General features: G+C 41.7%; 2 protein-coding genes across 3 annotated transcripts; both read left to right on the top strand.

Moving 5' to 3' along the window:
- The first annotated feature begins 488 nt into the window (after positions 1–488).
- On the top strand, positions 489–5,475 carry LOC100839503 (beta-galactosidase 13). Its single transcript, XM_003566697.3, has 17 exons — positions 489–687; positions 780–875; positions 1,002–1,114; positions 1,255–1,321; positions 1,427–1,519; positions 1,649–1,801; positions 2,310–2,398; positions 2,500–2,605; positions 2,678–2,765; positions 2,887–3,005; positions 3,095–3,256; positions 3,369–3,565; positions 3,675–3,763; positions 3,863–3,972; positions 4,112–4,225; positions 4,343–4,450; positions 4,605–5,475. Exons 1-17 carry the CDS (start codon positions 511–513, stop codon positions 5,211–5,213), a joined length of 2,490 nt encoding a protein of 829 aa, XP_003566745.1. The 5' UTR covers positions 489–510; the 3' UTR covers positions 5,214–5,475.
- Positions 5,476–6,088: 613 nt separating this feature from the next.
- On the top strand, positions 6,089–26,233 carry LOC100839197 (putative callose synthase 6). 2 transcript variants are annotated; one of them, XM_010233586.3, is made up of 42 exons: positions 6,089–6,510; positions 7,017–7,117; positions 8,323–8,435; positions 8,527–8,605; positions 8,703–8,813; positions 8,905–9,045; positions 9,618–9,701; positions 9,835–9,926; positions 10,002–10,125; positions 10,837–10,968; positions 11,055–11,131; positions 11,227–11,317; positions 13,203–13,325; positions 13,487–13,604; positions 13,778–14,109; positions 14,193–14,245; positions 14,330–14,390; positions 17,344–17,425; positions 17,517–17,566; positions 17,657–17,743; positions 17,829–17,936; positions 18,045–18,133; positions 18,207–18,288; positions 18,379–18,539; positions 18,635–18,767; positions 18,859–18,965; positions 19,042–19,126; positions 19,226–19,377; positions 19,586–19,695; positions 19,787–19,909; positions 19,988–20,053; positions 20,136–20,325; positions 20,412–20,529; positions 20,832–20,954; positions 22,082–22,200; positions 22,298–22,381; positions 23,278–23,390; positions 23,466–23,695; positions 24,268–25,068; positions 25,159–25,209; positions 25,292–25,477; positions 25,775–26,233. In XM_010233586.3, the coding sequence occupies exons 1-42, from the start codon at positions 6,273–6,275 to the stop codon at positions 26,012–26,014; spliced, it is 5,760 nt and encodes a 1,919-aa protein (XP_010231888.1). In that variant the 5' UTR covers positions 6,089–6,272; the 3' UTR covers positions 26,015–26,233. The 2 variants fall into 2 exon arrangements, with proteins under 2 accessions (XP_010231888.1, XP_014754638.1); XM_014899152.2 differs by lacking the exons at positions 6,089–6,510; positions 7,017–7,117; positions 8,323–8,435; positions 8,527–8,605 and having other exon boundaries at positions 8,707–8,813; positions 8,934–9,045.
- The last annotated feature ends 1,292 nt before the right edge of the window (positions 26,234–27,525 follow it).

The following is a 27,525-nucleotide window of genomic DNA, read 5'->3' as shown; positions in this document are numbered from 1 at the left end:
CCTACGTGGACGAACATATATAATGGTTTCTTGTCCTTCTGGATAACTTTTCCCAAGAAATAAAGAAATTTTTGTTTTACCGTCATATGTATCTGCGTAGTCGACCATGACGAGGTATCGATCAGGCTGAGAATCGACACAATGTTCTACTGTATATATGTACGTGTAATTTTTTTTTTTTGCGGGTATGTACGTGTAATTTTCATGGTTACATAGATAAGTTTTGTGCCATGTGCTCTGCGTCCGGGAAGGGGATAGACTCACTCGCGCCCGGCCACAAGTGATTGGGTTAATTTGTGCGCGCAAGACACGGATAGATAATTACTGTTAGCTGTTGGATAAGCCAATTATTAGTAGATGTGGAACATTATCCATGCATGCAAGCTCGACCTCACCGGCCGCAGTAAATACCGCGCCTGACTGCTGCCTAGCCTATATATATATATAAGCTAGCTGCACCAAGTCTCTCACACTCTCCCTCTCGCGGCGTTAACTAAAACTAGCGTGACCATGGCCACGACGACGATGGCGCGTGCGTCGCTAGCACTCGTGCTCCTGCTCATCACGGCGGCCGTGGGTGCAGCCAACTGCACAACCGTCGCCTACAATGACCGCGCGCTCGTCATCGACGGCCAGCGCCGCATCGTGCTCTCGGGATCGATCCACTACCCCAGAAGCACACCTGAGGTACGTATACTACTTACTTCGTGCTTTAATTGTGGCTAATATATATATGAATTATTTGATCGATTTCCCGTCTGCGTTCGTACTACGTGTAGATGTGGCCGGATCTGATCAAGAAGGCCAAGGAAGGTGGCCTCGACGCCATCGAGACCTATGTCTTCTGGAATGGCCACGAGCCGCGGCCGCGCCAGGTTAATTCATCTGCACACCATCTCTTACTTAGTGCGCGCGGTAATTATGTACTACGACACGATCTATGTTCGAATTGCATGCTTTTTTAACGATGCGATACGTACGTTGCTTTGATCGTTCTGCAGTACAACTTCGCGGGGAACTACGACATCGTCAGGTTCTTCAAAGAGATCCAGAACGCCGGCATGTACGCAATCCTTCGCATTGGCCCGTACATCTGTGGCGAATGGAACTATGGGTACGTACGTTGGCTATCTCATATGGATCTTTTTTCTCAAAAAGGGAAAGGGATCCCTCGGCCTCTCCATCAATAGATGCAATCTCATATCGATTTAGCCGTGAAACTATATCGCTGGTTTCTGTTTAATTGTGTTGCAGAGGACTTCCCGCCTGGCTGCGTGACATTCCAGGCATGCAGTTCAGAATGCACAACCAGCCTTTCGAGGTACAAAAATCAGATCGATTCTTTTCAAATTCTTGAAAACCTCGTTCTAAACACGGATTAATTAGTAGCGCATCATGCAACCTTCAATTTGTCACAACTAAACAGCACGAGATGGAGACCTTCACCACGCTCATCGTCAACAAGCTAAAGGATGCAAATATGTTCGCTGGTCAGGGCGGCCCGATCATCCTGTCTCAGGTACGCATGCACATATTGGCTTCCACCTTTTAGATCAAACCAAATGTATCATTATGCATCTGATAGATCAAATTAATTAACCTGCTTCAAGTAACCCTAATATATATTCATGATGAAATACGCATGCAGATCGAGAACGAGTACGGGAACATTATGGCCAACTTGACAGATGCGCAATCGGCCTCGGAGTACATACACTGGTGCGCGGCCATGGCCAACAAGCAGAACGTTGGCGTCCCCTGGATCATGTGCCAACAAGATGCCGATGTCCCACCGAATGTGGTCAGTTTTTTTTTCCCAAACAGACATGCGCGCATAGGTAGCTATTTTTTTGTTTGTTTTATTCCACAAACAGTCACACTCATAAGTAGTAGTTTTTTTTTTGTTTTATATTCCATAAACAGTCTCACGCATAAGTAGCCTTTTGTTTTTTTCCTAACAGCTGTCACGCATAATTATCTTTTTGTTTGTTTTTCCCCAAACAGTCACGCATAATTAGGTTTCTTTTGTTTCATCCAAATGTAGTGGCACGTTCAATAATGTGGTAGTAGTACGTCGTGTGTTTCTTCCTTTAATTTTACGAGATCAGAATATCAGATACGTATTCAAATAGCAAGTGTGGTGGTAGCGTTGTTTCACTCCCACGCGCGCATAACACGGCAACCGCGAACATAAAATTTTGTATGTACAACTGATTCTGTTTGTGATCAGCCAATTAACATGTCGATATTTCTTCTTAATTAGACAAAAGAAAAATGTAACATGCCAACGTTTTCTTGGTTGTAAGCAGATCAACACCTGCAACGGATTCTATTGCCACGACTGGTTCCCCAAACGGACTGATATTCCTAAGATTTGGACCGAAAACTGGACCGGCTGGTAATTTAACTCACCCACCCACTCATTATTTCCGCCCAACTTTTCAAGGAAGTTGCAATGTCGATCTGACGATTTCAACCTGTATATATGAACTTTACTAGGTTCAAAGCCTGGGACAAGCCGGATTTCCACCGGTCAGCCCAGGACATTGCTTTCGCGGTCGCCATGTTCTTCCAGAAGCGCGGATCGCTCCAAAACTACTACATGGTACGTACCCGGCCTTCTTCTTGACCACTGACCATTCAAGGACCCAGCTGATTCTACATTTCACCCGGCCAGTATCACGGTGGAACCAACTTCGGCCGCACTGCGGGAGGCCCGTACATCACCACCAGCTACGATTACGACGCACCTTTGGATGAGTACGGTGAGTTAATTTGATCCCATTTGGTAGAGTTAGAGAGATCGCGGCATGTTAAACTGATACTGGCAACTGTCTACAGTATATGATTTTGCCAATCTGATTTTTTAGTTTATTGTTGTGTCAGGTAACATCAGGGAGCCCAAATACGGCCACTTGAAGGACCTCCACGCCGTGCTCAAATCCATGGAGAAGATCCTGGTCCATGGAGATTTCAGTGACATAAACTATGGCAGGAACGTCACGGTATGATGCACCAAGCATGTCATCTTCTTAATTTTCTGTTGGTTAAGAACATATATAGTATTGACGTGTCAATGCCATATTTTATGCAGGTCACCAAGTACACCTTAGATGGTTCCTCCGTTTGCTTCATTAGCAACCAATTCGACGATAGAGATGCCAACGCAACGATTGATGGAACTACTCACGTTGTGCCTGCTTGGTCTGTCAGCGTTCTGCCTGACTGCAAAGCCGTCGCCTACAACACCGCTAAGGTAGGTCCCTAGCACTATTCATGATACTAGTATATACCAAATTGTTTTTGTCTTGCTATTAATGTTAATGTATCCCTATATATAAATGGTCCATCAATGATGCTGCGAATAGATCAAGGCACAGACATCCGTCATGGTGAAGAAACCTAACACAGTAGAGCAAGAGCCTGAGAACTTGAAATGGTCATGGATGCCTGAGCACCTCAAGCCTTTCATGACTGATGAGAAAGGCAGCTTCAGAAAGAACGAGCTCTTGGAGCAGATCACTACGTCAACCGACCAAAGTGACTATTTGTGGTATAGGACAAGGTGATTGATAAATCAATTCATTGCTGTTACAAACCTACTCAATTGATTACTGATCATTGTCTAAATATTAAATTGTTTGCTGCCGATGTAACATTCTTGTGAAATGCAGTTTTGAGCACAAGGGGGAGGCCAAGTACAAGCTCTCCGTGAACACTACTGGCCATCAGATATATGCTTTTGTCAATGGGAAGCTTGCTGGTATGCATCCTTTTCCACTTTTCCGAACTTAGACTTTCCTTTCTTTCTTTTTTGGCTTTATTTCCACATCTATTTTATGTAATATAATATGATTGACAGGACGACAGCATTCTCCCAACGGTGCTTTTATCTTCCAACTCGAGTCTCCAGTGAAGCTACATGATGGCAAGAACTACCTTTCTCTCCTAAGCGCCACCATGGGCCTTAAGGTTATGATCTTAGCTTTAACCCTTTTTTTTGCGAAGAATCTTAGCTTTAATCCAATTCAGAGCAATGACCAATTGCTTAATTTCTCTCTTTTTCAATGCATACGCTATCACTGAAATTTGTCTGTTTCTTCTGAAATAGAACTACGGAGCATTGTTTGAGCTTATGCCGGCCGGCATTGTTGGGGGACCAGTGAAGCTGGTCGACAACAACGGCTCCACCATTGACCTCTCCAACAGCTCCTGGTCATACAAGGTACTATAAAATATCTCTGCCATGCAAGTTTTTGTTATTATTATACATAAAGAGAGACTCAATTATATTTGTCACTTTGATTTTTTTACATTACTGTCACAATCTTGTTCTTTATAGGCTGGTTTGGCCGGTGAGCACAGGCAGATCCATCTGGACAAACCAGGCTACAAATGGCATGGTGACAACGGCACTATCCCCATCAACAGGGCCTTCACTTGGTACAAGGTACCTGCAAATTAAGTGACAGTCGATTTAAATCAATTCACATGGAACTTATCCGTAATTTTTCTCTCCCTTAATTCACATAGAAATTATACGTTTTCTTCCAAAAAAAAAGAACTTATACGTTTTTGTCTTTGTCAACAACAATAAAAAAAAGGCCACGTTCCAAGCTCCAGCCGGGGAAGAGGCGGTGGTGGCGGACCTGATGGGCCTGAACAAGGGCGTGGCGTGGGTGAACGGCAACAACCTGGGCCGGTACTGGCCTTCGTACGTGGCGGCCGAGATGGGCGGGTGCCACCACTGCGACTACCGCGGCGCGTTCAAGGCGGAGGGCGACGGCCTAAAGTGCCTGACGGGCTGCAACGAGCCGGCCCAGCGGTTCTACCACGTGCCGCGGGTCTTCCTTAGGGCTGGGGAGCCCAACACCGTGGTGCTCTTCGAGGAGGCCGGCGGCGACCCGTCGCGGGTGGGCTTCCACACGGTCGCTGTCGGCCCAGTCTGCGTGGAGGCCGCCGAGAAAGGGGACAACGTCACGCTGTCTTGCGGCCAGCACAAGGGGAGAACCATCTCAAGCGTGGACTTGGCCAGCTACGGCGTGACCCGAGGGCAGTGCGGCGCGTACCAGGGCGGCTGCGAGTCCAAGGCGGCATACGAGGCGTTCGCCGAGGCCTGCGTCGGGAAGGAGTCTTGCACGGTGCAGCACACTGACGCCTTCTCCGGCGCCGGGTGCCAGTCCGGCGTGCTCACCGTTCAGGCAACTTGCTGAACTGAATGGGTCTTCTTCACGGAAGACAGTAATAAGAGAGCCACCCCGTCGACGCATCACTTGTGCGCCCGGGCTGAGCCCATCCGTCGGAGCATATCGACAAATTAAGTTCGGATGCTTGTGTGCTTGCCAATTAATCTCTGATTGATTTCAGAAACATCGTTCTGTTCGATTTTAGTCTACCAGTTGTTCTTTATATCTAGTAAGTACTAATAGTTGATGTATGAAACTTGAAAGTAAAATTTATATATGTCTTGCATAATCAGCTGGTCGGTTTGGGCTAGAAGAAGAAAATGGGGAGAAATAACTATCCTGCGAGCCAGCCGAGCCAGCCAGTTAAGGAAGCATATCCTAAGACCCTTGCAACACGATGTCTAAGATCATACGTAGAGAACCCCGCTTGATCTCGTCAAGTTTTCTTTGTGTGGAAGTAAGTTGGACGTAGCCTGTTCTCAAACATCCTCACTCCTTTTGGGTGGAAAAGGGAAGACAAATACTCCGTCTCCCTAGTCAGTTAGCATAACCTCACTAAGCAAGCATGTAAATCATCGCTTTTATGCTTTCCTTAGCACCCCCACTGAGTACGGCGTCGACGGCGACCTGTACCAAAAAGCATGAAACCGGGAGGGGGAAGGACAGAATATATATTGTTTGTTTAAGAAAGAAAAGCACAACGGCCCAGCTAAAGCCACCAAAAGCAAGGGACCCGGCCCACCAGTCAGCCTCCGTCGTCTTCCTCCCACGCACCTTTGCACTTCCTCCAATTCCTTGCTTCCCTCGTCGGCCATCACAATTCCCCCAACCCTCCACCGAAAAGAAAAAGGAAGCTGCTGCAGGGGGAGGCTAGGCTAATCCCCCCGAAAGCCAAAGCCACAAAGCGAAAAAGCGAACTCCACACTCCCTCAGCGTCGCACTTCCTCTTAAGACGATGCCTTGCCCCCCCTCCGCTCCCTTCCCTTCCATTCCTCGCCACCGCCGCCATCCATCTGCTCGATCACCACTTCACCACCAACACCATCGCCTTCCGCCCGCGGCGGTGCCGGGGAGGTGGCCGGCGGCATGTCCATGTCGAGCGGCGGCGGGCCGTCTGGGCCGCAGCGGCAGCGGTCGACGACACTGGGGCCGCGGGGCATGTCGCGGGCGATCACCATGCGGACGGACGGTTTGTCCGGTGAGGAAGGCGGGGATCCAATCATCGTGGAGACCGAGCTCGTGCCGTCCTCGCTCGCGCCCATCGTCCCAATCCTCCGCGCGGCCAATGAGATTGAGGAGGAGAACCCGCGCGTCGCATACCTCTGTGAGTACTTCCACACACACACAGAGTCACCAGCACTTACTTACGACTGCCCGTACTGATTGATGCTCAAGCTGCGGAGCCTACCTCTGCACGGCAGTGCAGACATGAACCGCTAAAGCAAATAATACATTTATGCTCGAGTTATTAGTCGAACCAAGATGACCGTTGCCCTTTTTTTTTTTTTTTTGCCTAAACAACTACCACTAGAACACATACTCGTATTTGGCTAAGATGAGAGATATTAATAGAAATAAAGTTGTAAAAATGATAATCATAAATGTTACTACTATCTGCTTTATTGACAATTTTTTATCATGCTATACCACGGTCCACACCCCTAATTTCGTTTTAGTCTGTGGGTTGTGGCCGCATCATGGATATACATATATTATGTGGTTCAGAAAGACAATCACTCTCACGCTAGTAAATTTGTTCATGTCCCTCTGTTTTCCACCTGACTTCTTGAGTTATGACTTGGGTGTGCCTTTTGGTGCTTGCTCAACAAGGCCGGTTTACTGCATTTGAGAAGGCACACACCATGGATCCAAACTCGAGTTGGCGTGGAGTTCGGCAGTTCAAAACATACCTGTTGCATAGGCTGGAAAAGGTAAGGACATGCTGCTCGAGCTGGGATGCTCAACACCATAACTAAATTCTCTACTTATCAACTGCAAACATTGAGAATTATCTACGTGTCATGATAAATTTTGTCGGACGAGTAATATTATTGAAGAAATAAGATTCTAAATGTTCTTGGTTATGTTGTTGAATTTAAACCTTCGCTCAAGTTATTGACCCTAATGCAGAGATGAAGTATTCAAACCCTGATTGTATTTAAACCTTCACTCAAGTTATTGACCCTAATGCAGAGATGAAGTATTCAAACCCTGATTTAAGCACTCTACAGATGATTTTTTCCTATATGCACCGTAAGTTATTGACACCACAAGTAGGCTTTAGGAATCCTGGATGCAGAGGCCGGGGGTAATAAAGCTTCCATTTTCTAAAAAAAGAACCAGAGGATTTTGCCAAAAGCTATTATTCTTAGGCCCTGGTTGGAATGTGTCTAATTTGTGTGGGGTGGCAGGTATTTAGTTCACCATGGGTGTAGTTTTTGTTGGGTGGCCTTATTTAGTTCAATGGTGAACTAAGTACCAACCACCCTACAAAAATTACATCCATTCAAAAAAGAGACTGGACTTAATGTTATGGGTTGGCCTGGGTAAGTGCCTGATGATCGTGGTGGGGTACTTGGCCTCGTCTACCTGATGCAGGGCCTAATCCTTGTCGTGGCAGCAAGGCTTTGGGACTTAGTTGAACTATTGATTATGCACTGGTCAACTCAATAATTCAATGGATCACAGCACACAATAGACCTTTGTATGCGAATTGAACCATGGCTCATTGGTAAGGCTTGCCGTGGTGCAACCTGCCTACACGGGTTCAATACTTCGATTGAGAGCTGATGTGTTGCACCTTCATATGCTTGCATGTTTAGTGGTAAACCGTGTGTCCCATGGTCTGTGGGGTATGCATCTAGTTACCGGTGATAGCTTGTCTTGGCACTAACGCACATAATGTTTCCAGTACTTAGCATAATGATTCAGGCAGAAACCACTGCTATATATAAGTTTCCTGCAAGGATTTTGTTTAATGAGAAGTCGTATACTTCCGCTTTTTGAATAAAAATCTGAAACAAGGTGCTTATAAGTATAAATAATGATGTAAACTCAATTAGAAGGTGGATTGTCTGTATCTCCCTAGCTCTGTTTTGCAAGTAGTAATACATGTTTGACGTTTGTTATTTCACAGGATGAACAAGAGACAACACGTAGGCTTGCGTCAACTGATGCAACAGAGATTCAGAGGTTCTATGAGCAGTATTGTAAAAAAAATCTTGAGGAGGGTCTTCACATGAGAAAACCGTAAGCTGGAGTGTTGCATTTTATTAACATTCCTTTTGTCAATAAGGTTCTCAACCTTAAACTATGTTCACTTTTTTTTTGTATGACGTAGGGAAGAGATGTCCAGATACTATCAGATTGCATCCGTCCTATATGACGTGCTAAAAACTGTGAAACCTGAAAAGTCGAAGGTTCTATATCTGCACCTGCAAATAATTGCACCATACAATTTCATCTTCTTGACTTTTTTGCCACTAAAAATAAATAACTTTGAACAATTGGTTGCAGTTTGATCAGTACGCTAAAGGGGTTGAGAAGGAGAAAGCTTCCTATTCACATTACAACATTTTGCCCCTTAATATTTCTGGTCCCACACAACCAGTAATGAACATTCCTGAGGTCAGTTCATATACTGTAAGCATCATTTGGACTACTTGTTTCTAATACCACATGTAGTATAAACAGTTTTCTTGCGTTGTGAAAATCACAGATAAGAGCAGCAGTACATCTTCTTCGCAGGATGGAGAATCTTCCAATGCCAAGGCCAGATCTGCCTGCTGTGCCTGAAGAGATAGATGAACCTAACGTCCATGACTTACTTGATTGGCTCTGGCAAACATTTGGATTTCAGGTGGAAACTAAATAATACTTAAATTATATTCTAGACTATCAGTCTATCACCTTCTCTGATCCAGATCTTGCATGACTACATGATCTGGACAGTTCTTAATTTCTATTTTCTTGTATTGTGATGACATTCATTCTTTAGTTTTGTTTTTCTAAATGAATTCTGGAGATCATCTTCAAAATTTAGTACTCCCTCCGATCCACAATAAGAGTCTTGGATTTAGTACAAAGTTGTACTAACTTTGTACTAAATCCAATACACTTATTATGGATCGGAGGGAGTAGTTTCAATAACTGGTCTGGCATGGAACTTAGATGTTTAAACTTATGTTATGCTAATGGAAAATTATATCAGACGGGTCATTTTTTTTACCCAAAGTAATGACATCTGTAGTGCATAAAATTAATCTTCAGATGTTCTGAAATCATGCTATGCAGTTTAATGCTAGCGGAGCGGTAGTATACATTACTCTATCGTCAAAAAGTAATTTGGCGGTTTCGTGTTGGGTGATTTAGTACCAATGTTTTCAGTAGTTTGTTCAGGATTTCATATTATGCTTTTCTTTACTGTTGTAGAAAGGTAATGTGGAGAATCAAAAGGAGCATTTGATTTTGCTGCTTGCCAACATCGATATGAGAAAAGGTGGTGAAAGACACATGGTAAATACTTTCTTTGAATTCATTTTATTTCACTAAGGCATACCGACTTCATGGATCCATTTTGCAAATGGTTTTTGGTTCCGGAAAATGCATCCATATTAACTGATTCATGAGCTTATAATATGACTTGCAGATAGATAACGACACAGTGGAACACTTGATGAAGAAGATTTTTCAAAACTACATTTCATGGTGCCGTTATTTGCATTTGGAGTCAAACATCAAGTAAGTAATATAAAATTTTATGGCACATCTGGCTCTTAAAATTATCCTTGTTAACCATGAAGATTTTTTATGCAGAATTCCAAACAATGCCTCCACACAACAACCAGAGCTTCTTTACATAGGGTTGTATTTGCTGATTTGGGGCGAAGCTTCTAATGTTCGCTTTATGCCTGAGTGCCTTTGTTATATATTCCACCATGTAAGTGTCTGTTCTTCCAATCGAGATATCTACTGGTATATATTCATTGCATAAGATTTTTTTTTCACTTACTTTGTACTTTGTTTGTCATTTATTAGAATTCTAGTACGTTCAATTCCTTTTTGAACATGCACAGTGGCCGTAGTGCTACTAGGCAGTAAATGTCAAATCTTTCTTTGTATGGAGCTATATCAGCTTTTAAGTGGTGTATATGTTAACTTCATAGAGCTATTCATACTTCCATATAGTGCATATTACACTAGTCTGTAATCTGTATAGCAGTGATTATCTAATCATTTGTAGAAGAAATGTCTTCTGATTCAGTTCTGAAGGTTAGGATGTCATGCCACTGTAGAATCCCAAGAAATTAACCTTCTGATTTATGCATAATGGATTCCTATCAGCTGTCACATCCATGAAAAAGATAAGACATGCGGGAAAAAACATGAGTATCAGGAAATGAACATCATGATGGTTTCTGAGGAAGACACTTGTCACTGGTCTATTATTTAGGCAATACATTTAGCACCACCATGCACCGTTTTGCTATGCTTGTTTTTGTAAATTTCAGGAGATCTGAATATTTTTAGGTAGGGATGAAAACGGAATGCAGCATGCAGGAATATTTCATATCCCAATGCTAACGTCATGGGCTCTAAACAGACTCTAACTTGTGGATCATTCTTTTTTCATCCTAAATTCCTGATCTAGATGGCAAGGGATTTGTATGACATAATATCAGATAAAAGTGAAGGTTCCTTTGACCCACCCTTCCGGCGAGAGGGGAGTGATGATGCATTTCTGCAGCTGGTTATCCAACCTATATACAGTATTATTCAGAAGGTATGCACTCAGATGTCTTACATAATGTTCCTTTGCTGAATGGTCTTAACTATGCTTATTCTTGTAATATTGATTTGTTGTGAAAGGAAGCTGCAATGAATAAGGTTGGTACTGTTAGCCACTCAAAGTGGAGAAACTATGATGACCTGAATGAATACTTTTGGTAAGTTACTCAATAGTTTATTGTCATGTTTTAGCAAGAGCTAAGAAATTAATTCTTACTGATTACCTTTTCTTCATAAACCTACACACTTTCAGGTCGAAGAAATGCTTCAAACAGCTTGGGTGGCCAATGGATCCAACAGCTGACTTTTTTGCAGATCCTACAAAAACGAAAAATGAAATTGAGGTTACCCACTAATCCTGTATATATTATATGAAATTGAGGTTACTCACTAATCCTGTACATATTATTTGTGCAACGAATATTATGTGCAATCTGGCATATGGGTGAGAGGTTTCTATTAAATTTTCCAGACATCATGTTGCACCAGTCCAACATAGCATACATTATTAATTTGTTGAACTGATCCCGGTCTACTATAGTTGTTTCACTTGTTCTAGTATGGTGCGAACAGATTAAAGGAGTTGACACGGGAAGTTTTAGTTATCCACTTAACTAAAATTAATGGAATCGGCAATGACTAGGAACGTTTTTTAGTGGTATATTTGATGGAATTTTTGCATGTCGGATCTGGGGCTGGAGAAATGTTGATAGGCAAAATTTTCTAGTAAAGCACATATACGATGTACTTCTAATATCCACTTTATTATTTGGTCAACATTCTCAATTCACAAGTATTTACCTTTGGTTTTGAATATATATATTTCAATATTATTTCCTGTTAATAGTTAACTGCATGGTCAGATTTAGTTCTACATTGAAGATTTGTTCATTCTGCTTCATATTGTTAAAAGTGGACAATATCCTTCCGTGTTACTTGTAAGCTTCTCTAGAAATGTGCTAAAAGTTTTTTCTTGAACTAATTTAGTAAGAATGTTAAGATTCATCAGAAAACTAATTGTGCTACATGTGTGCTCCTATTGTTGTTGCTTCATGCTGCCTGTCACTGTGCTACGATTGTAAGCTTGTAACTCATTACAGGTATATAAGGCAACTGTAACATGCGGTATTTCTACTGAGGATTTGCATATCTGGTACATTTGTGGGAAAGAACTGATAACTCTCTAAAGAAAAAATGAACAAACGGGAAATCATGTTCTGTTCCGTCACAGATTATGGATGATATAAGTTAATTGTGGAAAGGGAGAGCATGGCTGCACTACCAGTACCTTGGATTACGCAGTGCAGCAGGGGTGACACATAGGTACAATATGGTCTGTGGAGTTAATTTTTGCGAGAAAACGTAAAAGCTTTGTGTCTCATGCATTGATAGAAAGAAGGTTATGTACAATGCCACGGAAGGGACCACACTCCAAAAGGTACAATGTGACATTCTAAGTGCTAGGCACCACCGGAGGCAGTGCACCCCTGCTCTCAACAACTGCCAGGCCCGGCCCTGATAGTGTCAAGCAGGACAGAGATGCTAGGCTGCGCATTGTCGAATAGTACAGTTGTGTTGTGGTGCTTCCAAATCCACCACATTGTAAGCATGATCAGCGAGGAGGTTCCTTTTGTGAGGCTTGGGGGCGGATGGCTTGCTCCACAAAGTGCTCTTCTGCATTGGTCGGCTGCATGGTTGATCGGATCCACAAGAGCACCTCATGCCACAAGGCACGGTTGAAGGGGCAGCCTTGTGGGGATGACCAGACGGATCTGTATTTCTACTTATTTCTTGCTGGAACCAGAATGTGTGCACCTTTGCACTTACCCATCGCCTTGGCCTTTATATAGGAGCCAGCCCTAATAACACATTAAGTCTAACCAAATCAATCGAAACAACTTAAATTGAGAGGAGAGCAAATAACCAACTTAGGATAAATGGCTCATCTCTAAGCCAGTAAAGCCTGGTGCTGATCCACACCCATCTGGGACTGAGGTGCTGCAGCCTCACCCTCCTAGACTCCTAGTACTTAGGGTGTTGACGTTATTGCTGGCCCCACATGATATGTTTCCCCATTTTTAAGGTGCATACATGTAATCTAGACTCCAAGGGGCACATGTGTGCATTTGCATCCAATGGTTCATATGCGTGTTTCAGGAAAATATTTGAGCAAAACTAATTATGTTTGATAAGATAACATACCTAACTTTAGATGTATGCACTATGCAGCGACATGATCATTCACTTAGCAGAAGGAGGATGCCAAAAACAAATTTTGTTGAAGTTCGTACGTTTTTGCACCTTTTCAGAAGTTTTGATCGAATGTGGTCTTTTTTCATATTAGCTTTCCAGGTATGGCCTCCATCATGAGTTAAAGAATATCATGTTTTTCTTTAATTTTTCATACTCCCTCCGTCCGGAAATAAGTGACTTGGATTTGTAGAAGAATCTATACAGATCCAAGTCACTTATTTCTGGACGGAGGGAGTAATATGTTTTTCTTTTACTTTTAGGCGATGGTAATTATTGCATGGAGCCCTTCCGGGTCACTTTCTGCTATCTTCGATCCAGCTGTTTTCAGAAATGTTATGACAATATTCATAACAGCTGCATTTTTAAACTTCCTTCAAGGTACAGATGTATTTCTGAATATTGTAACCTTACTTAATTATTTATTCCAACATTTTAAGCAGGCCTTGCTTACTTTATTTTAAACATATGAACAGAATTTATAACTACTTTGGATCTTGCTCTAGATTCAACTGCTACGTAGTTTCTAAAATTGGTCTCTTAAACTTTTTCAGCCACACTTGAGATAGTTCTTAACTGGAAGGCTTGGAGGAGCCTGGTGTGCTCGCAGATGATACGGCATATTCTGAAATTTGTTGTAGCTATTGGCTGGTTGATAATTCTTCCATCAACATACTCAAGTTCTATTCAAAATCCCACAGGCCTTGTCAAGTTCTTCAGCAATTGGATTGGGAACTTACAGAGTCAATCGATTTATAATTTTGCAGTTGCGATTTACATGTTACCGAACATTTTCAGTGCCTTGTTTTTCATATTTCTACCAATACGAAGAGCATTGGAACGTTCAAATTCACGTTTTGTTAGATTTCTCTTGTGGTGGACTCAGGTATATTTGACTACATCTCTCTACATGACTTCTCAGTATAATTGATTGTAGTTGTTGGTTCTCACCTGTGCTTTGCTAATCAGCCAAAGTTATATGTTGCCCGAGGCATGTATGAGGACACATGTTCACTTCTTAAGTAAGTCTATCTCTATCTCTAACTCTAACCTAACTTCTCTTTTTTACCATGTTTGCTAACACTAATGTTTTTCTTCATGAATAGATACACAACATTCTGGATTCTATTGCTTATATGCAAGCTCGCCTTCAGTTTTTATGTCGAGGTTAGTGTAATTTAAGCAGTATAATATTCTAGTTTAGAACTGTTTGCATAAGTAAGTGGTTAAACCAACAGTTTCTTTATTTTGTTTTGCACTAGATAGTGCAGTAATTACTTAAATTGACAGTAGTTTATTTGTCATGTTGCTTTCCTAGAGTAGCTGAGCAGTTATTTTGTTACTTTATTTCTACATTATACCTAATTAGTGTTTATTATGGTAGGGATGCATTTTTCATCTTCATAAATAGCTTAAATTTCTGGGTAAATTTTCTGGTCCGAAAATCAACTTGATATTAGAGACAACTGCATGCATTGTGAGATCTTGTTGATACAAATTTGAGAAAGGAATTTTGAGGGTTGCAAATCTTTATATGCCACCAAATGGAATGCCATATCCTCAAAATTTCACATTTGAAAATAGAAAATCAAAATACAATTTGAATAATTTTCAATCCGTAAATAGAAACAAATTCCTCTTGTTTGGTAATCAAATTTGAGGTGCGGTAATAAGTTCTACACTGGACCTTGTAGATTGATTGATTCAACAAATTTTACTCAAACTCTCTGTTCTATGTTGGTCTCCAGGTGGTTTAGGTTGATGCATGACCCAGATATAGTCTCCCTAGATGCCATGTGCGGCATTCTGACTCCAGAGTTGACTTTCGCCCTTACCAGCCTACTTCATGCCTCAGAAACAAAACAAATGTGTCTATCATACATTTGTAATGAAATGAAATAAACAAGAAAAACAAAAAAATATCCAAAGAATGCCAATCATAATAAATCATCTTGGTTTCAAACAATAAGGGCAAAAGCTCAATCATGGAGCCTTCTGGGTGCGGTGGGTGTGCATGCGTTAATCAGGTCTGTGGTGTGTCTCATGTTCTGGGGACAAGGTCTTTCAGTCGAGCTGACATGTTCAAGCTCTACCTGTGAATGAAATTCTACAGAAAGCTTTTGTTCGCAAAAAATATTGGTGGCATAACTAACATGTATACTAGCTGAGATATATTGATGCACAGATAATGTGAATGGGGACTTGAGTGACCAAGGGTATCTCTTGGTGTTCAGGTTGATGTGATTCACTGATGCATCTAGCTCATGCCTAGGTACATGTTTCTGGACAAGATGGATGGCAAAAAAGTTTATATTTAAAAGGGCTTAGCTTTTATACTTAGGTAGATGAGGAGGTTGGAGTTCCCGGAGTTAAAAGGGCTTAGCTTTGCCATTTAGCGCTGGATCGCTAGCGCACGTACCTCGATCTGGTCGGGTTCCCACGATGTCAGCTCCAGCTGGCTCGACACGAGTTCCCTCATTATCCGTCGTGCGCGCGCCCGCTGTGCCTTGAGTTCGGATGATCTCCTTGGCTTGATCGGGTTATCTTTTGGGTGAAGGTTGTGCCGAAGACCCTCAACAGGTTCCTTCCTCCTTCCTGGACAATGGTCGAACGGAGTTGGGTGAACTCTTCTCTTGACTCGTGGGAAGCCTAGGCGGCCCCCTGGTTATGCTTGGATTTCCTGTCTCCGTTGTTGCCTTCGTGACGGTCGGTGTTGATAAAGGAAGATCTTGAGCCGCCATCATACAAAAGTGGGAACCAGTGGGACCGGATGAGCACGAACCAGAGAAGTGGACTTTGGACGCCTGGCCCAGGTAGATCTCTTGGAGACTCCAGTCACCACTTGCCATGAGAGGCGAGCTGACACCATGTAAGTAACTGAAGGAGGCGGCATCGCCATGTTCAGGCATAGTGTCGTTGAGACTGTTGCTGGCCAGCCTTGCCCTCAGATCGCCCGGATTCAATTCCGGGACGTAGTACGGACCTGTTGCCGCCCTGAGTACCCTATCAACTCGGCGTGCAAGACGTAGGGCGTATAGTAGGATGCTTCATTGTCATAGACTGAATACCTTATCAGAATCGTTGGAGTCGAAGTCGTCGGCGTAGATTCCATACGATACCATTTGGTTCTCACGGTCGGCGCCAGCTGTCGAGGGGTAAAATATTGCTGGCTCGCAACAGCATGGTCTTTGTACGTAATTTCTTTGGATGTAGGGATATGATTGGCGTACAGACAGATCCAACACTCAGATTTACTCAGGTCTGGGCCCCCAAGGATAGGATAACAACCCTACTCCTGCTTTGCTTGTATTAATCGAGAGTCACATAGCACAATTGTGTTACAGTGGGGGTACTCAGCGAGTTAGAGGACTCAACATGTTAGGGTTCGTGGCTACAATAAGCTTTTGTGGTTCTCCAATTGCTTCTCCCATTCTTATGGACCATTGGCCACCTTTATATATGCATAGTATGGCGGTTGTGTCCTAATCTCCGTTTCCAGGTCGTGTACGGGTAAGAATCGCGTTGGCTTCTTTCCTAGTAATCCGTATGGTTTTCTTGGAGAACCCGGGGCATATCCTCCTAGGTCGGTGGAACCCCTTATGGGCCCTGCTAAGAGTATGTGTCCTCCCAGGCCAACCAGGCCTTTTTATACGGCATATTCAGTATATTTGCATTTTGGTCTGACTACTCACTAACATTATTGTTTAATAAGGAAGTGGGGATTCTGTTATTTGTGGTCAAGTTGAGCCTTCCCTGTGAAATTTTACCATGTACTACGCATTATCAGTTGAGTAATGAACTGGTCAAAAGTTCCCCAAAGCCTTTTGTTGACGGCGTGCGCGCTATCCTGGTCTCCAGATCCTTTACCACGTCTATTTATCTATCGCTAACCTGCCACCCCAATTAATGAACTCAAACAGTAGACTACCTGGTGTGCTGCCAATCATAATTCCTGGGTTAAACTAACTTGGCTGGGGTTAGGCTTAGCAGCTTAACTAGCACTTGCTTTCTGTTACCCCTCTGTTATTTGTGTCACATGTAACCATATTTTATTCTCTTGTGCGGCTTCAAATGTTCAATGTGTACTGACATTATTTTGTGCTGTGATCACTGCTGGCAGATTTCTCCTCTAGTTGTACCTACCAGGATAATTATGTTTTTGGGACGGGGGAAGTACGTGTGGCATGAGTTCTTTCCATACTGTAAGATTATGTTGTCGTATTGCAGTATCACAGTCTCACATGTAATTTCCTTCGCATAGGGTTTCTAACACTGATAGCTAATTTTTCACAGTGCAGCATAATTTAGGTGTTGTTTTTACTGTATGGGCACCGATTGTCATGGTACGTATCACTTCATGCATCGTGTGTCGGTGTTTTTACTGTATGCTAATCTTCTCAATATCAATCTGTTTATTTCAATTTTCCAAATAGGTATACTTCATGGACACACAAATATGGTATGCTATTTTTTCCACAATATGTGGTGGAGTAAACGGGGCCTTCAGCCGCTTGGGTGAGGTTGGTACCATGCCTATTGTACCCTTGGAGTGTTGACACTTTAGATGCTATTAGTAAGGCTTGCAGAATGTTTACCTTCCTGCAGATCCGAACCCTTGGGATGTTAAGATCAAGATTTGAGGCAATCCCAAGAGCTTTTGGTAAAAAGCTTGTGCCTGGAGATGGTATTAAATCAAAGAGACGTGAACAGGAGGTCCAGTTTTGCTAAATTTAGTTAGCAATCTTTTTTCTGACACTATTCGGTTGACATTATAGCTGATTTATTGTGTCTTCTAATACTTGTGTAAATTCTTTTCACCAGGAGGAAAAAAATCCGCATATTGATAAGTTCTCTGAAATATGGAATGCATTTATTAACTCTTTACGAGAAGAAGACTTAATAAGCAATAGGTTTGCAGTTGGTGTTACTGTTTCTTTTCTTTATGTTAATATGCTTCTAAAATTGTTTTGCATTTGGTTCCAGGGAGAAAGACTTATTGATTGTCCCATCATCTGTGGGTGACACTAGCGTTTTTCAGTGGCCTCCTTTCCTTCTCGCTAGTAAGGTACCCTCTATTAATCATCTAGTATTTATTTAACCACCTGATTTTCTCCCTGATGTTGTACTGTGGTTCCTCATGGCTATAATTTTGTAGATTCCAATTGCAATTGACATGGCAAAGGGTGTCAAGAAAAAGGATGAAGAATTGCGAAAGAGGATAAACCAAGATCCATATACCTATTATGCTGTAGTAGAGTGCTATGAGACATTGTTAATTATTCTATACAGCCTTATAACAGAAGCAAGCGATAGGAAGTAAGCCATTATTTGTTTCCTTTGTGAAAACTAATTTAACACATGGTCACGTGGCTAACTAATCCAATTACCATTGCATGGCTTCATGTGTACAGAGTTATTGATCGAATCAGTGATAGCATTACTGCAAGCATACATAATCAGTCACTTGTGAAAGATTTCCGACTGGATGAACTTCCTCATCTAAGTGCTAAGTTTGAGAAGTTGCTAAAGCTACTATTGTCACCGGTAACTAATGTTCTTGTGATTTCTTAGCCAAATATATTTCCTGTACCACATTTATATTGCAGCACTCAAAAATTAATTAATTGATTTACAGAAAGCTGAGTCAGGGGAGCATGACACCCCAGAGAAGACACAGATTGCCAATCTATTACAGGATACAATGGAAATCATCACACAGGATATTATGAAGAATGGACAAGGGTAAGATCTACGTCAATTGCTGAAATGTGCAAGCTCAGGAATAATTTTTGACAACCGGCTTTCTTGTAAATCCCAGTATTTTGAAGGATGAAAATAAAGGCAATCAACTATTTGCAAATCTAAATCTGGACTCAATAAAGAGTCAAGCTTGGAGGGAGAAGGTCATGTATCTTTTTGAGCAACTTATTTCCATAGTAACATTTGTTTTCTGTTTACAAGCACTAGTATCCTCATAATCTATTGGAATTATGTGCTAATAGTGTGTTAGGCTTCAATTGTTGTTGACAACGAAAGAATCTGCAATTTATGTACCAATAAACTTGGAAGCTCGGCGCAGGATTACTTTTTTTGCGAATTCACTGTTTATGAAAATGCCAAGGGCTCCACCGGTCCGCAGCATGATGTCCTTCAGGCAAGATACCCAACTCACCAACCACTGCATTTTTCTTTCACCAATCATATTTGTATCTTGGCTCCTAGTTAATCCAATTTTTAACTGTATTGAGTGATTCTATTTTTCTGTTAGTTTTATTTTTCTGTCTGATACTCAGATTGTCTCTCTGCAATTATTTGCTGCTGAAGAAAATATTTGATCAACCGAATTTCTGTTTTCACATCAGTGTTTTAACTCCATACTTCAAAGAGGAGGTGCTCTTTTCAAAAGATGATCTTTATGAAAAAAATGAGGACGGGATATCCATACTGTTCTATTTACGGAAAATTTATCCAGGTACATGTACATTCATTTATCTCACAGTTATCAAAGTTAACTTTCTTCTGTTGTCAGTATATGTTCATCATGAACTGTCACATTCTATTAGACGAATGGAAAAATTTTCTTGAACGGATACAGTTCAAACCGAAGGATGAAGATTCCCTTAAATCAGAGATGGATCGCATCGCACCCTGGGCATCATATAGGGGACAAACGCTCACCAGGACAGGTAAAGCCACTGATGCAATCTTACGTTAACTATATTACATCTAACTTGTTGTCTAACTCTCTGTTTTCAAATTTCTAGTGAGAGGAATGATGTATTATAGGAGGGCACTTGAGATTCAGTCTATTCATGATAGAACTGATATTGGTTAGATTAATTCTTTTCTCCATGATTATATTCCAATCTTTGCAAGTTTTCGTATATTTTAACGCCATTTGTTATTTTGTAGCTAAACTGGAGCGTCAAAAAACAACCGCATCCTATCAAGAGGGTGGGTCCATTGTAGATACGGCGGCACTGGCCATTGCTGATATCAAATTCACATATGTTGTCTCTTGTCAAGTCTATGGCATGCACAAAATATCCAAGGATGCAAAAGAGAAAGTTTGCTATCTGAACATCCTTAATCTCATGATAACGTACAAAACCTAGTTCTTTCAATTTTTTTAAGAGATATCTTAAATATTAAGGTTACTCCAATCCATCTCATATTTAAAATGCATAGGTATCCATCGTTACGAATTGCATATATTGATGAGGTAGAAGCTCCGACTAGAAATGGAACGACAGAGAAGACTTATTATTCTGTTCTTGTCAAAGGAGTAGGTGAAAAGTATGATGAGGTACTTACTGAACACGAAGATGCATATTTTCAGTTAACTTGTTTGAGAAAAATATTTCCAATCAACTTCGTTTGCATCATAAGGATTTACTTTTCTAGATAAGGTAAAAAATCTTCATATATTATGTTATTGTATTAAACAAAAATTACACATCTATTTGAGTATTTTGAAGTTTGTGAAGGGTTAGTAGTTTTTCGTCAGTTTGTATGTACCCACTACTATGTAAGCAACAACCACCATCTTTTTCATTTGCATATTAAATAATAGTGGCATTTTTATACTTTTGTGCTGTCTTGATTTAGGAAATTTACCGCATCAAGCTTCCTGGCAAACCCACAGAAATTGGAGAGGGAAAACCTGAAAATCAAAATCATGCCATAATTTTCACCAGGGGAGAAGCCCTCCAGGCCATTGATATGAATCAGGTATGTTCTCAGTTCCACGATATATGCATCAAGTTCCAGGCATCAACCAGCTTATCCTCAGTTTAAGTTGTTGAAGAACGCCCAACCAGGCCAACAATGTAGCTTTTGATGTCGGCTGCGACTTGGTCCAATTCCGATGTGTCCTTGCGAGAAGCCATCTCTTAAAGTCTTTTTTCTTTGTGAGAAACCATCTTTCTGGATGTTCCCCACATCTTAGATTGCCGACCGTTTTTTTAGTTACACAATCAGCTATTTGTTCCCCACAGGTTACATGACTGAACTTCAAGATTCCCTTCTCAAGTCGCACTTTGATAAAGAAGCAACCTATCTCCACATGTTTTGTCCCTTCATGCTAAACTAGGTTGTTTGCAATACTGATTGCTGATTTGCTGTCACACTAAAGCATTAATGGCCCTTTCCTTAGCATCTTTGGTTCAGATGGAAGATTTTTTACCCATAGCATCTCACTCACACTAACTGATATTGCCCTATACTCCACCTCAGCAGTCAATTGTGCCACAATTGATTGTTTCTTGCTTCACCATGAAACCAGATCGAGCTACCTCCAAAAGATGGCAATTCTTCTTTGCCGCCACTCCTTTTTGTGGGGATGTGTCTGTACAAGAAGCTTAATGTAATATTCCTTCCACCAAAAGAACATGACTAAATACGAGGAAGTGGATACCTATTCTTCACGGTTACCTGAAACAGCTTACGAGTTGAAATGTGAACGCGCCCATCCTTCTTTTTCTGTTTTTCATAAAATGCGGGCGTGGAGATCAACTCGGACGAATTCACCAGAAGTTCCTGTAACTGCTTCTTAAACTCTTCCATTTCCATTGTCTCCATCCAATATAGTTACTTAGAGATTGGAGTCAGTAGAAATCTATGGTGAACACTCTTTGCCTATCTGGTGGAAGTCCTGGTAATTTGTATGGGAACTCACATACCAGGGGGTGATGTTTGCTCCAGCACTGAGCCATGTGGTACATGGGGACACACGCAGCCCAACAAAAGTTATATGGAACCACTTGGGACTAACCTAAAGGTCCTAATGTATTCATAATACATGTGTACACTAACAGTACAATGAGTATAATGGTAACTATTGTTCCTTTACTTTGTAGGATAATTACCTCGAAGAGGCCTTTAAAATGAGAAATGTACTGGAGGAGTTCGCGAGTGATGATTATGGAAAGAGCAAACCCACTATATTAGGTCTTCGAGAGCACATTTTTACTGGAAGGTATATCAAGCTTATGAAAGTTCCGTACAATTTCTTCCCGTCCATGCCATTTATGCAAATTGTTTCTGTAATTAACCATTTTTATTTTCTATTCTAGTGTTTCATCACTTGCTTGGTTTATGTCCAATCAAGAGAACAGCTTTGTTACCATTGGACAACGGGTTCTGGCAAATCCTCTCAAGTATGTAACCTTTCTTATATTTAGAAGTTCTTTATCCAATACATTTCCTTAGAATGGGAATTTATTTGAGTTGGTTGCAAGGTCCACTTATTACTTTCATTTTGGCCAAAGTACTTCTAATTGTCACCAAACCATGAGTCCATGACCATGGAGAAGTATTTGGAACTCTTTCAGATCATTATTTTTAGGAGTAGTTCATGCTAAACCACTTCCTTTACATGCTTTAACATCTATCAAGTAGATCAAATTATGTTCATGTTCTGTATTAATCTGTCAAAAGTTGTTGTAGTCTAGTAAGAAGGATATAGTGCTACCACAAAAAGGCAAGAACTTCAGAGATTTTTATAAAGTTATATCTGAAGTCTAATTAAATTTAAGTGTTGCTAGTTATGGTTTGACGAAAGAAGAAGATCTAACCATGCTTTGGTAAAATGAACTTTCTCCTAGCTCAAATGAACTTTCTCCCTAACTACTAATTTCAACTTTGCTGAAAATTTATAATAAACCCATGCTTTGGTAATATGACACTGGTATGTGGCCAGAGATACTCTTAAATCTTAATCCCTCTTTGCCAAGATGTTCCACCCATCTTAACAATTTGCTAGGAAGATGGGTAACTGATTGCAAAGTTGGTTGTTATTGTCAACTAGACTGTTATGAATGTTAGGGTGGAGGTACGAGGGCTTAAAATGTGAGACCTTACTGGACTATCATGCTGTGTACAAGTTAATTAACAGAATTATTACAAGGTGAAACCTGATCATTATTTTTTTCGTATTGTTAAATAAAGTTTTTTAATATTATCTCATATTTGTATGTTTATGATTGCAAGATGCACATGTTATTTTGATCATGAGGCTCTCTGTGTCTGACTCATTATTGTAATGTTAACACAGGGTTCGGTTTCATTATGGTCATCCTGATATCTTTGATAGACTCTTCCACATTACTAGGGGTGGCATAAGTAAAGCTTCCAAAACTATAAATTTAAGTGAAGATATATTTTCAGGTAAGCCTCATCTCATACGAACATCTTGCAGTCATCCCTTTTCTCAAATGCATTTACTGAACTTAACATTCTTAGGTTTTAACTCAACAATGAGAGAAGGAAATATCACACATCATGAATACATGCAAGTCGGTAAAGGGCGTGATGTTGGAATGAACCAAATTTCAAGCTTTGAAGCTAAGGTCGCCAATGGCAATGGTGAACAAACATTAAGTCGTGACATCTATCGTCTTGGACGCAGATTTGACTTCTATAGAATGCTATCTTTCTACTTCACTACAGTTGGCTTTTATTTCAGTAGCATGGTAAGAATATATTACTCCCTCTGGCCGGAATTACTTGTTGAAATATTACATGTATCTAGACGCTTTTTAAACATAGATACATTCATATTTGGGTAAATTTTAGACAAGTAATATGGATCGGAGAGGGTAACTAAAGATATCTCTGTGGAACCTTTTATTTTAATTGTGCCTATGCTGTTTCATTCTGATAGGTTTAATGGTAGGAGGGAACCATACTGATACTGAGCATTAACATAAAACTGAATTAGCATAGAGTTGTTTTCAAATTAGAAAACATAAAACGAAAAGGCAGAATCAGATGGAGCTGATTCAAGTTTAATCCATTTATTTTGTCATATGTTCAAATTGGTAATCAGCAATACCATCCTTCAAAGGATAATCAGAAATATTTGGAGTCATAAGTGACTTTTTTAAAATGGTATTATTCTGGATTTGAGTTATTATCCATAGATATATATAGTTTGGGGTGCAAATGCTCAGTATTCATAACTGATAATTTAAGCATGTTGTCAACAGTAATTTATCCATTCTGCGTATTTTGGGATTCTGACATCCTTAGTTGCTTCTTTCAGGTTACTGTACTTACTGTCTATGTATTTTTGTATGGGAGGTTATATCTCGTTATGAGTGGCCTGGAAAAGTCTATTTTGCTGGATCCACGTATTCAAGCGGACATCAGGCCCCTTGAAAATGCGCTAGCTTCACAGTCTGTTTTCCAGCTTGGTTTGCTGCTTGTTCTGCCTATGGTCATGGAAGTCGGCTTAGAGAAGGGATTCCGCACAGCGTTAGGAGAGTTTGTCATCATGCAGCTTCAGTTGGCCTCTGTGTTCTTCACATTCCAGCTTGGCACCAAAACACATCACTATGGGCGAACAATACTCCATGGTGGCGCTAAATACAGGCCTACAGGCCGTGGCTTTGTTGTGTGCCATGCAAAGTTTGCTGACAATTATCGCGTGTACTCCCGTAGCCACTTTGTTAAAGGACTTGAACTGTTGATACTTCTGGTTGTGTATCTTGTTTACGGAAAGTCCTACCGCGGCTCGAAGTTGTACCTATTTGTAACATTCTCCATATGGTTCCTGGTTGCATCATGGCTCTTTGCACCGTTTATCTTCAATCCATCATGTTTTGAGTGGCAGAAGACCGTTGATGACTGGACAGATTGGAGGAAATGGATGGGGAACCGAGGGGGTATCGGCATGTTAGGGGAACAGAGCTGGGAGGCTTGGTGGACAACTGAACAGGAGCATCTCAGGAAGACTAGTATTCGTGCTCTTCTCTTGGAAATCATCCTCTCGCTTCGTTTCTTGATCTACCAGTATGGTATTGTGTACCAGCTGAACATAGCACGCCACAACACAAGCATTCTGGTACTTTCCCTACATATGATCTGCTTTATTTGGTTCTTTTTTAGTTCATTGCATGTGTCCTAATATAAATCCCATTTCCTTGCCTTATAGGTATACGGATTGTCATGGTTGGTTATGCTGACAGTTCTAGTAGTTCTGAAGGTGAGACTTTGGCCTTTCATTTTGACCGGTTACCTCTGATGCTTAAAGATCTTACCTTCATATTGATGTTCCTTCTCTTCAGATGGTTTCAATAGGACGGCAAAAATTTGGGACGGACCTGCAGCTTACTTTTCGCATCCTGAAGGGCCTTCTCTTCCTTGGATTTGTTTCTGTGATGGCGGTCCTATTTGTTGTATGTGAACTCACAATTTCTGATGTCTTTGCCAGTATTCTCGGGTTCCTACCTACTGGTTGGTGTATCCTTCTGGTGAGTAAAACTTCTTTTACCTACTTGTTTGAGCTTTATGTATCATAATAAAAGTGACTACTCTCAAAAACAAAACCTTAGCATTCATTCCCTGCTCACGAGCAAACCATGCATGGAACCAAAAACAACATTGCGTCTGTTAATTCTCAAGCAGTTTAGTGAAAGCTACTGAATCAGAAGCAATCTGGTATTTTCATGATATGAACATTAATGACCAAGATCTAGTCTAGCATACTTATGGTTTACAGGTCTATCATCCATTCTGTATGCAGTGATATATATACAATTCCTTTGCAGATCGGGCAAGCATGCTATCCGGTGATTAAGAAGACTACGCTATGGGAGTCTATCATGGAGCTCGGGAGGGCATACGACAACATCATGGGCCTCGTCCTCTTCCTTCCCATCGGCTTCTTGTCATGGTTTCCCTTCGTCTCAGAGTTCCAAACAAGGTTGCTCTTCAACCAAGCCTTCAGTCGGGGCCTCCAAATTTCAAGGATCCTTGCCGGTCAGAAGGACATGGGGGAGTTCGAGTGACCAGTTTCATTGCCTGCACTGTGTACTCGTGTAGGCAGCAAAGCAAGATACATGCTCCAGGTCATGTGTTACGATCGATTTTGGGTGTCTGTACCTTGATAGGACCTTAGTTCTTCTGCTATGTAGCTTTCCTTTTGTAGAATATGACATAGTAAAATATTAACATTACTATTAATATTAACATAGTAATGAAGATATCATCTATATAGAGAGCCAAAATAGTGGTCCTGTCACGTGCTTGGGGAATTTGGGAACTAGAGCAAGATCGCAGGAAGTAGGGGTACTCTACGGGAGGACGAGACTTGTAACCTTGCCGCCCCGTGGCAGGGAATTGAGGCCCCCTGGGCGCAGGAGAAAATAGGGTTTAGATTTTGATTGCTTGCTTTATTCATTGACTAGGGGGGACTATAAACCTACAAACTTGGAGAACAAGCTAGATTCTTACAGAATTGGAATAGGAAAAACCTTCTACGGGACGAAACGTTTCTATCTCCAATCTGAACTCTTAATTACTCAAATTAACTAAGGTGACCCAAACATTGGGTCCTTCTCTACCCTAGGTGGCCGGCGCCTATACGTGTGCCCTCACATGACATCTCTCCCTCCATTCTGAAACAGCTCGTCCTCGAGCTGAAAAGCTGGGCAGCGCTCCTTGAAAGCGGGAACATCCTCCTAGGAAGCTGCTGAAGCCGGCGGTCCTGCCCACCGCGGGTAAGGCGAGCACGCAAGGCTTTAGTTAGCGTAGGCTGGACGCGTCCTTGAAACATAGCGGGCAGTACATGCGGTGCATCGGGCGGAGGCCCATTGTACTTCTTCAAAAGTCCAACATGGAAGACATCATGGATACGAGCACGAGGCGGCAACTCCAAGCGATAAGCCATCGAATCAAACTTCCCAATGACTTTGTATGGATCATAAAATTTTGGTGCCAGCTTGCCCTTTGCTCCTGTGCCTAGGAAGGCTGCTGGCCAGTGGTGTAGGCGCAGCCAAGCCCACTCGCCGACGTCAAAGGAAAGCAACCGATGCTTGCCATCATAATAGTGCTTGTAGTGCTGGGCAGCCAGGACAAGACGTTCACGAATGTCAATCAAAAACTGGTCACGGTCAGCAATGTTACGTTCCACGGCTTGATTGCGGATTTCGCCTGACATATACGTTCGCAAGGACGGAGGGTCTCGACCATAGACCACACGGAAAGACGTGTCCTTCAGGGTGGTGTGGAAGGAAGTATTGTAGCAATATTCCGCCCAAGGGAGCCAATGAAGCCACTGCCGAGGACGGTTGCCAGTGAGGCAGCGCAAATACATGCCAATGACCCGATTGACTGTCTCTGACTGGCCATCCTATTGAGGGTGAAATGCCGAACTCATATGCAGGCGAGAGCCGGAAGTTGCAAATAGGGCTTTCCAAAATCCAGAAGTGAAAACCACGTCGCGGTCCGAGACGATGGAGGCCGGAACCCCGTGGAGGCGAACAATGTCGGCAAAGAAATCCTTGGCCACTGACTCGGC

This window comes from Brachypodium distachyon, chromosome 2 (genome assembly GCF_000005505.3).
Source record: "Brachypodium distachyon strain Bd21 chromosome 2, Brachypodium_distachyon_v3.0, whole genome shotgun sequence".
In the NCBI taxonomy this organism is placed as follows: Eukaryota; Viridiplantae; Streptophyta; class Magnoliopsida; order Poales; family Poaceae; genus Brachypodium; species Brachypodium distachyon.
The sequence above is the reverse complement of the archived record's forward strand: the minus strand, read 5'-3'. Positions and strand labels throughout refer to the sequence as shown.